At 40.2% G+C, this 13373-nt stretch overlaps 1 protein-coding gene across 3 annotated transcripts in view; it reads right to left on the reverse strand.

Moving 5' to 3' along the window:
- The window catches only part of STK39 (serine/threonine kinase 39), a 296180-nt gene that overhangs the window by 170665 nt on the left and 112142 nt on the right, over positions 1 to 13373 (reverse strand). For all 3 annotated transcript variants that reach the window (XR_010149776.1, XM_063790544.1, XM_515880.6), the window contains exons 9-10: positions 7650 to 7698; positions 7481 to 7546 (exon numbers count right to left, since the gene is read on the reverse strand). Coding sequence is in view for 2 of the 3 variants with exons in the window: in XM_063790544.1 (XP_063646614.1) it covers positions 7481 to 7546; positions 7650 to 7698 (115 nt within the window). In the remaining variant the exon portion in view is untranslated. The remainder of the gene's footprint in view (positions 1 to 7480; positions 7547 to 7649; positions 7699 to 13373) is intronic.

Raw genomic sequence — 13373 nt, forward strand, 5'->3', positions numbered from 1 at the left:
TTCAGGGGCACACGTGAAGGTTTGTTTTACAGGTAAATTACGTGTTGTGGCGGTTTGGTGTACAGATTATTTCATCACCCAGGTAATAAGTGTGGTGCCCAGTAAGTTGTTTTTCGATTCTCACCCTCCTGCTATCCTCCACTCTCAAGTAGGCCCTCATGTCTATTGTTCCCTTCTTTGTGTCCATGTTTACTCAGTGCTTAATTCCTACTTATAAGTGAGAACATGCGGCATTTGGTTTTCTGTTCTTGTGCTAGTTTGCTTAGGATAATGGTCTCCAACTCCATCCATGTTGCTGCAAAGGACATGATCTTGTTCTTTTTTATGGCTGTGTAGTATTCCATAGTGTATATGTACCACATTTTCTTTATCCAGTCTACTGTCATTTTGGGTTTGATTTTGTTTGAGATAGGGTCTTGCTCTGTTACCCAGGCTGGAGTACAGTGGTGTGACTATGGCTTATCGCAATTTCAACCTCCTGGGCTCAATCAATCCTCCCACCTCAGCCCCCTGTGTAACTGGCAGCACAGGCACACACCACCATGCCCAGCTAAATTTTTTTTTTATAGAGACAGAATCTTGCCATGTTGCACAGTCTGGTGTTAAACTCCTGGGTTCTGGCAATCCTCCCATCTCAGCCTCCCTAAGTGCTGGGATTACAAGTGTGAGCCACCACACTCAGCCAACAACGTGTTTTTATACACAGGATTTCTATCATTCTATCTATTAATAAAATCCTCATTAATAGCCTATGAATATACAGCCATGACATAAAGTATAAATGTTTCCTTGAAAAAAGATTAATGATTCAATACAGTAAATATATTCACTTTATCTTTTAATGTTTAATGTAATCAGTGAATGTAAATAAATCCATCCTATTAAGAAGTAATACTTATGTTTTCAAAAAAGAAACTGGAAGGTCCCACCTTATGCATATGATCAAAGTGAACGTCGCCAGTAAAGGAATAAATCAATACCATGTGCCTCTTAATATGATAGAGAAGAACCCAACATCACTTCTGAGGTATGTCTATCAAAGAGTGCATAAACTGAATCTGATCATTCAGAAATATCACACAGACCTAAACGGAGGGACATTCTATAAAATAACTGGCCTATACTCTTCAAAGGAGTCACAGTTGGGAAAAGAAACACTGTTCTAGATTAAAAGAGACTACAGGAGATGTAACAACTCAATAATTCTGAACTGAATCCTGGACCAGATACATGACATGAATGGGAAAATTGGCAAATGTAGCAAAATTCAAATAAGATCTAAAAAATAATAGTATTACATCGATGTTCTTTTCCTAATTTTGAAAACTGTACTGTTGTTAGGTAAGAGAGTATCCTTGTTTTTAGGAAATATACAGTGAAGTATATTTAGAGGTAAAGGGCATTCTGTCTGCAACCTACTGTGGAATGTTTCAAAATAAAGAGTAAGAGAAAACACATACAAAAATTCTTGGCACTATTTTTCTAACTTTTTTGTAAGTCTGAAATTATTTCATAAGAAAAAGTAAAAACAAGCCAGGCACCAATGGCTCATGCCTGTAATCCCAGCACTTTGAGAGGCCCAGGTCAGAGGATCACTTAAGGTCAGGAGTTCAAGACAGCCTGGCCAACATGGTGAAATCCCGTCTCTTTTAAAAATATAAAAATTAGCCGGGCATGGTGGCGGGCACCTGTAATCCCAGCTACTCAGGAGGCTGAGGCAGGAGAATCGCTTGAACCTGGGAAGCGGAGGTTGCAGTGAGCCGAGATCACGCCATTGCACTTCATCCAGCCTGGGCAAAAGAGCGAGATTCCATCTCAAAAAAAAAAAGGTAAAAACAAACAGGACAAGTTCTCAACACTTATAAGTATTAAATGAATGTGAATTGAAATATTCCTACCCACTGATTCCTAAGCATATCAGTGGATCCAGTGGGGCCAAGGGCCTTGGGGCCTTGGCATGAAACCAATCTTATAGCCTAATATTAGAAATTCTGGGACCCACAAATAACATCCCAGTCTTTCCACTTCACAGCAGTTCCACCCAAAGACAGCAGCGACGTGATACCCTTTACCTCCTTCTGATAATGACTAAATATTGTACTGTTTAGTTAATTGCTTACTTAATTTCATGATTAAGAAAGTTCAAGCAATAACCCTCCAGTAAATCTACTTCCAGTGAAAACACAGGCAACCATAAGAAGGGAAAGCACTGCCTATTACATGTCTCCTCCTCATTCCCTCCTATGGCCAATATGTTTTTTGGATGAGCAGTGAGCATTCAGACATTTGCATAGCTACGAGCCCCTTGCCCTCTGTCCTGCCATATGTGGGTTATATTTTTTATTTCTATTTTTTTGAGATGGTGTCTCGATCTGTTGCCCAGGATAGAGTGCAGTGTCACGATCCTGGCTCACTGCAACCTCTGCCTCCTGGGTTCAAATGATTCTCCTGCTCAGCCTCCCGAGTAGCTGGGATTACAGGCAAGTGTCACTATGCCTGGCTAATTTTGTATTTTTAGTAGAGACAGGGTTTCACCATGTTAGCCAGGCTGGTCTTGAACTCCTGACCTCAAGTGATCCTCCCACCTCAGCCTCCCAAAGTGCTGGGATTACAGGTGTGAGCCACTGCGCCCAACCCATATCTTGGTTTTAGAAAGCCACAGAAAGCATATGAATATGAGTGTGAGTGTGGTGCCTCAAGTATGTTATCACTAACATAAAACTCAGACATCAGCCAATTCTGAGGGTTAAATGTTCCTGTAGAAGATGCACACAGATTATGAGACCATCATTCTCAGCAAACTAACACAGGAACAGAAAACCAAACACTGCATGTTCACTCATGAGTGGGAGTTGAACAATGAGAACACATGGAGACAGGGAGGGGAACACCACATACTGGGGTCTGTAGAGGGGTGGGGGACTAGGGAAGGGATAGCATTAGGAGAAATACCTAATGTAGATGATGGGTTGATGGGTGCAGCAAACCACCATGGCACATGTATACCTATGTAACAAACCTGCACGTTCTGCACATGTATCCCAGAACTTAAAAGTATAATAATAAAACAAAAGAGTTGATGTGAAACATGGGTAAAAATAGCAAGATACTGTCTGTAATACAAAGAAAAGGATATAATAATAACTGATTTTGATAATCCAAAAAAAAAAAAAGAAGATGCACACAGCCCTAAGCATCTACATTCAATTTTAACTGAACCATTGACTCCCTTCCCCACCTCATGAATTCAGTACAGTAAAAGATGGAACACCACATGGTTAAGCTTTCAAACCCCAAGAGATGGCTGGAGACAGGCCCCTCAGAAAATCACAGGAGAGGCAGTGATGGCTACAAAGCCTTTTATTCTCATGCACAAAGATAGTGAAAACTTGAAAAAAAAGTTATACAGCTGCACTTAGCTCTGTTCTCATGGGTCATTACTAGCATGTTCTCATTTAGAATATATAGAGTGTCTTGAGGTCCAGGAACATCCAATCTTATATTACCCTTCACCACATGCCTGGGCCCCTCAGACTAGAGCCAAAGAAAATCAAGATGATCCCTAAACAACACTGTCAGCAAAACAACCCAGAATGGACCAAATATTCTGCCTGTAGGAAGAAAATAAATATCCTCAGTTTCTACAATTACCACACACCCAAAAAAAATGTTTTGCATACTAAATTACCAAAGAGGCCATGTCGATCTTTTTCCATTTTCTATTTTTTCGTGATTTAGAGGAGTCAATCCGGATGAAGACAAGATCACCTACCCTCGTGGAATTATGTGGCTCCCAACAAAAACATCACATTTTGGCCAAACATGAGTATGACGGGCCTCTGCTTCTCTCCTGCTAAAGGGCAGCACTGGTGGGCTCCATGGGGCTTTCTAAGAACAGCCACAATACCAGCCCCTCTTCTCCTTTCAATATGAAAATTGTTCACATTAAAGAAAAATGCACATTGAAAATTATCTCTTAATGTTGGTTAGCAGAAGAGAGAAGAGAATGCTGTTTATGACAGCAAATTTCTAATCAACATGGTTGCCTCCATGCCCAAGAGCCCTGCTCACAGGCCCAGGTATCATTTAAACACTCATGTATCAATGGACTGTCTGTTTCTCTTTGAAAAACAGCGAACTGATAAGACAAAAATCAATGGATCAACATCAACGAGTAGCCTCTGAGGAGCAATCTATACCACAGAAGCCAGAGCAAGATCAACTGGGAGGCGCCATAGTGAAGAGGAGAATGGCTGAGATCTCAATCAAGACAGTCTAAGAACAAATAAATTAACGACTCCCCTGAACCAATTCTTAAACAGAAGTTACTTAAACACTGGAACAACCTAAGACAAGCAGAGAATCCTACAATAAACGTTTTCATTTCATTGCACAGGGTGATTAAAATCACATTTACTTTCCAGCAGTCATGTCTGCACGAAGTTTCCCATAAGGATGATCATGGTTGTTTATCAGAATCACAAGCCAGAGCGGGGCTTGCGGGGAGACTACCCACTATTAACAGGAATCCTAGGAACACGTGTATGCCAAGCATTGTGGGGGTTCAAATGAGTGGAAAACAGTTTCAAAGGGCTTTTCCTTGGCATGTGATCATTTGGTCAGTAAACATTTGTGGGCACTTACTATGAATGAGAAATGCGCCATGATCGATGCTGTCCCGGGCAGAGTATGTCAAAGAACCTACAGGTGAGGGGTGGAGTGTAGCTGATAACCCAATTGCTCATTAAAATTAGAATTATGATCGGAAAACAGCCAATATTATGAAACTAGAGAGCCAGGATAACAGCAAAACAGGCCACTCTCTTTTCTCTAGGATGCTTAAAGAACTAATTTGCATTCTCCCTTCACTCCTATGTGACACTGAGCTGTGCGGCCACCTTGCATTTGAAGGGATGGATGATGGAACAAGACCTGAGGTTCATCTAAAAGCAAAGAGCAAGTAAATGGCAGAAGACATGGTTGAAAAATCACATCTCACAAAACTCTAGTTGCTTATTGTTTAAGATAGATGCAAACTGGGGTTTGGAATGCACAGCACACTAATATGTAATAAGTTTTTTGTTGTTGTTTGTTGTTGTTGTTTTGAGACAGGGTCTTGCTCTTTCGCTAGGCTGGAGTGTAGTGGCACAATCTTGGCTCACTGCAACCTCCGATTCCCTGGTTCAAGTGATTCTCCTGCCTCAGCCTCCCAAGTAGCTGGGACTACAGGCGCCTACCACCACGCCCAGCTAATTTTTGTATTTTTAGTAGAGATGGGGTTTCACCACATTGGCCGGGATGGTCTCGATCTCCCGACCTTGTGATTCACCTGCCTCGGCCTCCCAAAGTACTGGGATTACAGGTGTGAGCCACCACACCCGGCCAAGTAATTTTTTTCTTCAAAGAAATGAAGGTTACAGCCTGAACAGATTCTTCATTTTTTCAAATTTCAAAAAGCTCCAAAGGAAAGTATGGGTTACACAGTGGGAACCACAGATGGTTCAGTTTGGCTGGAGGTTAGAATATAAGACTGGAAGTTGAAATAGTGCCATAAATTCGAGGCTAAGGATCTTGGTCTTTATTAGACAGGAACTATTTTTTAAATTTCTATTTTTTCATTTATTTGCTCTTCTGGTTGTTTTTGTTTAATTTTGGAAACCACTTTTGAGCAACTAAGACCAGAAAGTTAAATCTTGTTAGAAATGCCTAAGAAAGAATAGAAAGGGGGAATGGAGGGAGAACAGTTAGAAATTTATTGCAATTGTCCAGTTAAAAATAGTGGAGAAAAAGGTTTCAACCAAAATTGCAGAGGGAATCATAGGGAAGATGTGGAGAGTGGTTAGATGGGGAAGACAAGGTAGGGGAGGGGGGCTCACATATAGTCCCAGGGTTCTGAGGCTGGGGGGCTCGGAAAGAAATACAGAGCACAGGAAGGTTAGGCTTGGGAGGGAAGGTGGGCCCTGTGGAGTCACTGTGATAGGGAGGCTGGCAGGCCACTTAACAAGGAGCTGGAGTGTGAAGCCAAAGCTGCAGAGAGAAAGCAGCCTAGAAAACACCTCTCAGGGACCAGCTAACAGGATGGGATCAGATGACACTTCCAGCAAAAGAAGTGTGGGCCCAAAAATAAGAAAAAGAAAAAGTCCTTTGAGGACATGTACTATATAAGCTAATGGCTTCTGAACAGCTTTCTCAACTCCGGCTGACATTTTAAATACCTGATCAAAAGACCCCACGCCAGACTCCAACACTCCTGGGAATCTAGATCTCCAGGCATCTCTTTCAGCCTTCTGATAGGAGTCCTCAAACTCTGGTGCCCTCAAACTGAAGATTTAGCTTTTCTGTGCTTCCCCTTCAGATATTCCACTCTGATGGACTGTCTGCTCAGCGCTCCTTGTCCCCTCAGAGACCAACTGGGCTCATATCTCCAAAGTCAACACATCAATCCTCCCCAGCCACAGCCCAGAAACCAGCCCACCCCACAGAATTCTTCTGGTCCAGGAGAGAAGCTCAGATACCTTCACAGAGTGGGACATTTCTTAAAGTCCACTTGAAAATCTGTTTAAAACAATTCTAAAGCATCAGCTAATGCATTTTCTACAGAATATTTTAGAAAAGGCAGTATCTGGAATTTAATATTCAGTTATGTATACCTTGGCAAGATGAGATACAATCCCTAAAGCACATTTCTTTGCCATTTTTATTTACAGCACAGACAACACAGATTCATGTCAGCTTTCTCTGTAACTGTAAATGGGGGTGAAGAACCTCCTTTTTAAAATACGTGACTATATACATATTTTTAATTATAAATATCTAATACAATTTAAAAACCAAACTAAACCAAACCAGAGATTAAATTGTATTAGGTTTCATATCACGATGAAATCTGTAATTACAAATAAATAAGTCTCTGGAAAAATACATAAATAAATAAATACATACATACATGCCATTTTAGAAATCTAAAACCTAGAATGGAAAATTGTTCAGCTAATCATTACCATAATTTAGTTAACATAAGGTAAACTAAAAAAGGGACCATAGGTCTTTCATGAGGAAAGAATGCTATCTCACAGCTATTCAAACCATTAAAAGTTGTGCTTTTTATCTTCATCGTTACAAACTGTATTTAAAAAGTGAGCATGCCTCTTCTGTAAAACCCAAAAGAAAGACGTTCAAGGATATTTTACCTCTCCAGTATTTAAACCTCATCACATCCCCTCCTTTCTGACCTTCTTTAAGCAAAGCTGATAAAGGGAAAAATGAAATCATTTGAGATTCAAATTGTTTCCACACCCAAATGTATAACAACCAGCTGAGATAACGAAAAGGCAAATGCAGTTATCTGAGTAATCACTAATGAGATATAGCCTCTGAATAGTATATCCTGCATATGTGGAAATCTTTTTCCAATTTTTCTATGGGTTTCATTTCCCTGGGGATTGGTTCCTACAGGGTCATGAAGGCTAATGGCACTTACCTTTTTGGCTCTTTGGGCTATGTCTGGTGTTCTTGTAAGCAGCTTCTCAATCAGGTACTCTCTGTTCTGCAAAACAAATATTCCCAACAGTTTAACATCAAATATGATACATATAAATTCACAGTGATTTCAAAAATAGCAGATTTACTTGGGTTTTTAAGCATGTTACCTTGGCTTTCTGGAAGAATTTGCATTTTAAAAGTTCTGCTGCTGTGGGCCTGAAAGATCAATAATAAATTAGAGTTGAAACAATGACCACTTAATAAATGCACTGCCTTGATGAAACAACTTAACCTTAAGAGTATTTCTGGAAGACCAATTTTAGGAATAGCAAAACTGGGAACCAAATTAATCATAGGCTGGCACCAAATAAAATAGTGCCAATTTTCCAGTTCTTTCCAAATACCTCTACTGCAAAACACATAAACTCCTGTACATTAAGTGCTTGGGGCGTAATCAATTTTCCATCCTTCATCCTTACACTTAACTAAGTGAATTTAGTGTTTCTAAAAGGAGGCAGACTGACACATCTGTGAGCTAAATTTCTATATTTATTAAGAAACCATACAAGCTACCATATGACCCTGTCAAAGAAAGTATACTCTACTATGCTCTATGCTTCCCCAAGAGCAGCAGGTACTGCAAGGGGTCCACCATCGTGTCCACGCTCTGTTTGCCTGCTCAATAAACCTGTCTCAAGTGCATATGGACTGCTGTTTGCCAGGTGAAGGTAAATGTGATCGTGATTAATAAAATGCAAATTCATTTAGAAGCATTACCAGATGGTGTGATTATTTCCTCATGGTGTCATTCAACTTGCTTCTCTAGCCCATATTTCCTGTAAACTCTAAGTTAGGTCTGAAGGCTTGAAGAGATTTAATTAAGCATTTGGGGCAAGAATACTTCATAGATGATGGCACACACTTCTTACAGCAGCACCTCAGAGGCAGGTCCTGTTAGGTCATTCCACTGTTAGTGATGCTAAATTTAACCATCAGTCCCCAGGCACCAAATCTCTCCCTTGCAAAGGTCATGTTTTCCCCCACTGCAATTAGCAAGTGTTCCGTTGGGTAATACTTTGACATTTTATGAATATCCTGTTCCTGAAAACCTTTCTGCTAATTGTGTTCATATCTTTGCCTTCAATAGTTATTTCATAGGAAGTAGCAGAATACTGAGTTCCTACTTCTATCTTCCTTGTTTACTGACTGACATTCTTACACAAAGAATAGCTTCCTTCATCAATAGTTCCTTCCAAAAAGGCAGCCATGAGAAAGAATCAAATAACTAGAGTATAGGGTTGGTCAGCAAGACAACTGGCCTGATCTCTTTCAGGGAGATTGAAGGAACTGTTCTAGACTCAACAGACTTTACAAAACATTAAAACCAAATGTAACACACAGCCCTGGACTGGATCCTGGGCTTGAGAAAGAAGCTACAGAAGCTATAAAGGACATTTGGGAATAATTAGAGATGTGTGAATAGGCTAAATATTAGATAATTTTAGGAACGTACTCTTCATTTTCTTAGGTGTGGAAAAGTACTGTAGTTGTGTAGGAACATGTCCTTGTTTATAAGAAATGCAAGCTAAAGTATTAAGTCTTTTACTTTCAGAGTTCAGCAAATAAAACATAGATAGATATCACAATTATAGAAAATGTGACTACTTGTTTAATCTGGGTGATGGTATAGAAGTAAACAATGCACTACTTTTTCATTTTTTCCATATGTTTTAAATGTTTCATAATAAGATATTGGGAGAGAAAGGAGGAGGGATGCATTATTGAATATCATTAGGTATTATCTTAGGCAACAATTACCAAACGCACAAATAATATTGTAGCAGGGGGTGGGGCGGGGCAAGTTGAAAAGGAATCCTCATGCTTGAAACAATTGGAAACTGCTGCTTTGGAATCAGGAAGCTCCACTAAAATATTCCCAGGGATCAAACCCAAGCATAGAAAGAATTAGAAAATGTCATTACGTGCATCAGTACACAAACTGTGTAAGTCTACAGGGGCCCCAGAAACTATTTCTGTGCAAAGAAATTTTCTGTGTAAATCATTACTGCTTTTTTCCTCAGATTTCAAGTGGAACACTGGTTATGGGTAGGTACATGACAAAGAACCCTGGATCTCCGTATCTACCTGCTAATTGCTTTGAGTAACTAAGGGTCTAAACAACAGGTAGGCCATGAATCTGCACCTTGTTAAATAGGCCCTAGAACTAAACACTACAGTATAACTCTTTCAAATGATTCAACTTTAGTTGTTATTTTAATGTAAATATTTTATCACCAGCAGATGTTTTTGCCTCTAGCTGTTCCAAATTCATCCTTTCACTCTCTCAGTAAATATTAACTAAGCACCCACTGTTTGTCAGGCATTATGCTAGGTGCTAGGCATACTATAATGAAGATGGCAGACATAAATAATCCTCCAACAAGTCACAATCTAGCAGGTAAGAGCAGTGTGCTGCTCAATGGCAAGAGGGGCAGCAGCACATTCAAACACCTTGGAAGGAGAAGGGCTCCTGAGGGAACATGTAGTAGAAACACTTTACATTGGACTCAGAAATGGACCAAAATGTCATGTTTGGGAACCTCACAACATGAAACAACATTTTAAAAACTAAGAAGCACAGAAAATAACTTGGATTTAATTTTTTTAATGTGAAAAGAACCCTAAGAAAATCAGAATGATGAAAAAACTCAAGGCCCCGGTTCTGTTTGAAGCCCTCATCATCTCTGGCTAATATAGTTAAATAAAACAGCCCCTCAGCTAGTGTCTCACTACTTCTCCCTTGCTATTTCCAACCCATCATCCACCATCCCCACTGCTTCGCAAATTAGCATCTTAAAAAAAAAAATCTGATCCTCTTTTATCTATCCTGATGCATTTCAGTGGCCTGAGACAGAAGCAAGTATTCTAGGCCCTGACTCCTCCATCCTCATCTCCCCACACCCGCCGGAGATGCCACTCTTCAACTGCAACGATGTTCTCACTCATCTCTTGATCTTTCGTGACAAAGCACACACTGCTTTTCTTGCTTCCAAATTTTTCATAACCAACTGGCACACCCTCGCTCATCAGTCAAGAGCCAATTTAAATGTCATCTTCAAAGATACCTCTCCTAGCTCCTGCAAGTAGAAGGCATTGCTCCCTACTGGCACTCATGCACCATGCTACCCACATTCCCATCATGTATTTTTCTGTTCCTATGTCTCCCTGCTTCACTCCACTAGGATATGAGCCCTTCCAAGGCAGGGACCTCATAGAATTCCTTTGTGTGTTTCCAATACCTAGCACAGAACAGAAACTGCTACAGCTCAATTTCATACTATAATCAAATATGGGGGAAAGTGATGCTGCTACACATTTGGACACAGCACTACAACTCCTGGAGCTAGATTCAGTTAGCACCAAAATCTATGCATCTGTTCAATACAGCGGGGAACAGGAGAAAGACTTAATGAAAATGAGACTCGTGCTAGCAAAAAAAGAGGACAGAGGAAGTGCCAACGTAAGGAGGCAAAGTGCCTCCCTGTCTCCTCTGCACCATACCCCCACCAAAAATCCTCCTCCCCACACAGGAAGGGTCAAGTGTAGGATGCTGTAGAGAGAAAGCTGGGAAGTACCAGGGATACCTTGAGATACAGGGCTGGGAAAATACTTTGCCTTCTCCAACAAGGTCATTGCCATGGTAACCAAAAATGTAAAAGGGAAAAGCACGCTGCAAAGAAAACTCCTTTCTCTGCACTCCACTCCACTCTCAGCCTTCATCAGTAAGTACAAAAACACAATAAGGTAACAAAATAGAATTGGTTTAAACAACCCACCTTCTTTTTTTTATCGGCTTAATTGTTAAGTAATAGGTAATTCCAACTTTACACAGAGAATAACTAAATAGCAGATTAGAGGTTTCTCTTTGCTCAAATCAGCTGAAGTGTTTATCACTTTGGGATAAAATCCTACATATGCCAAACTATCTCCATGAGAAAGAATGAAAGAATGGAACTGGAAGAAATTAAGAAAATGACAGAGGGGCCAGGAGCGGTGGCTCACACTTGTAATCCCAGCACTTTGGGAGGCTGGATCACTTGAGGTCAGGAGTTCAAGACCAGCCTGGCCAACATGGTGAAACCCCATCTCTGTTAAAAATACAAAAATTAGCCGGGCGTGATGGCGGGCACTTGTAATCCCAGCTACTCAGGAGGCTGAGGCAGGAGAATCACTTGAACCCAGGAGGCAGAGGTTGCAGTGAGCCGAGATCATGCCATTCCACTCCAGCCTGGGTGACAAAGCAAGACTCTGTCTAAAAAAAAAAGAAAATGACAGAGGGAAGACAGTGATAGGAAGTGTGAGAAAAGCTGAGGTCCTGCTGCCCATTTGATTTTAGGGGTTTTTTTGGTTTTTATTTTCTCATTTATCTATTTTTATTTTATGCCATAGCAACTACCAATGCCTGGCTAATGTGGAACCACCAGTACCGCCTACCTTTTAGCTGAGTACTACAGAAGAAAATTCTGCAAGCACAGTCATGTCTTACATGGCCACTAGCAAACATCAAACAATTCAGCATAATGTAAGTACAAACAGTTTTATGAGAAATGCTAAAATGTTACCAACAACCAAAATAATGGTCCAGGCTTTGAACAATGATTCAATTTTAAATCCTTAAAAACAATGCAGCAGTCTGCAAGTAACAACATTCTCTGAAGAAAATCTCTTAAAGGATTCAGCTAATACATATGGATGAACCAAAGTCCACTGAGACTTAAAATAATTTTCAAAAGATTCAAGATGAATATGATATAGTTTAAATAGTTCTAACAATTTGCATTAATAAGTTCCAACAGCCCTTTGACCTCAAGCAGAGCTGCTTTCCTCCCCACACCACTCCATACAAAAGAAATATTCAAGTCATATTCCTTTCTTAAGGATTTATCAATGCAACATCATCCCCCTTGTTGCAAAAAAAAAAAAAAAAAGTTGGTTCTTTTTACAGTTGCTAGCCATACAAAGCATGTAGTCTACAAGATTAAGGCTCTTTTATTTTTAAGGAATAGCAAGATGCTCTGGTATGCAAATATAAGCAACTCTCTGTCTACGTCAATGCAGAACACAGACTCAGACGAACCAAAGGTCTGCAACACCCCAGCTCCCTTTTATGAGGAAAGTCCCATGAGCTCTCATCGTTGACAAAAAAACACAGCCTACTCTCAGCGGCCTGAGAGTTGATGCATATGAGTGAATCTGTCCTGGTCACTGTTTTCTCGCAATATTTTTTCACTCATTGCTCATGAGGTACTCAGCAATACCAGGGCTTTGGCACCAGTAAACTTTCAGGTTACAGGTAGATGATCTACATTTAGGCAAGAGAAATAATAAAAATTGGCAAAAATTTTGCATTCACTCTTCAACCTACTCAAATCTGATTTCTGTTTATGCAACATTCTTCAATGGGTCCAAATCACCCCCAAATTGCAAGCTCCCAATCTCCAGTTGTTCAAGAAATGGTACTGAGTATATAATACAGACCAGACACTGGATATAAGGATAAGTGGCACAGGTTCTCCCAAAAACACTTATAAACTTTTGAGGAATTGGGGTGTGTAAATCAATAAGAGTACACAGTGTAATAAGTGCTACAAAAGACATATTTTCAACATACTGTAGTTATTGTATAAAAGTTTCAACAACTCCACTTGGTCAGAAAAAAAAAAAGGCAAATAATGAATGGCAGTCTTAATCTCATGAGTACTTAGAGACTCCCTGGGCACTGTGCTATGTGTTTGAAGTGCCCACAGCACATTCTCTCTTCCCATCCTCACAGCAATCCTATGAAGTGGGTATTTTAAGGCCCACTGTACAGACAAGAAAGCTAAGCCATG

Source organism: Pan troglodytes, chromosome 13 (assembly GCF_028858775.2).
Source record: "Pan troglodytes isolate AG18354 chromosome 13, NHGRI_mPanTro3-v2.0_pri, whole genome shotgun sequence".
Classification (NCBI taxonomy): domain Eukaryota; kingdom Metazoa; phylum Chordata; class Mammalia; order Primates; family Hominidae; genus Pan; species Pan troglodytes.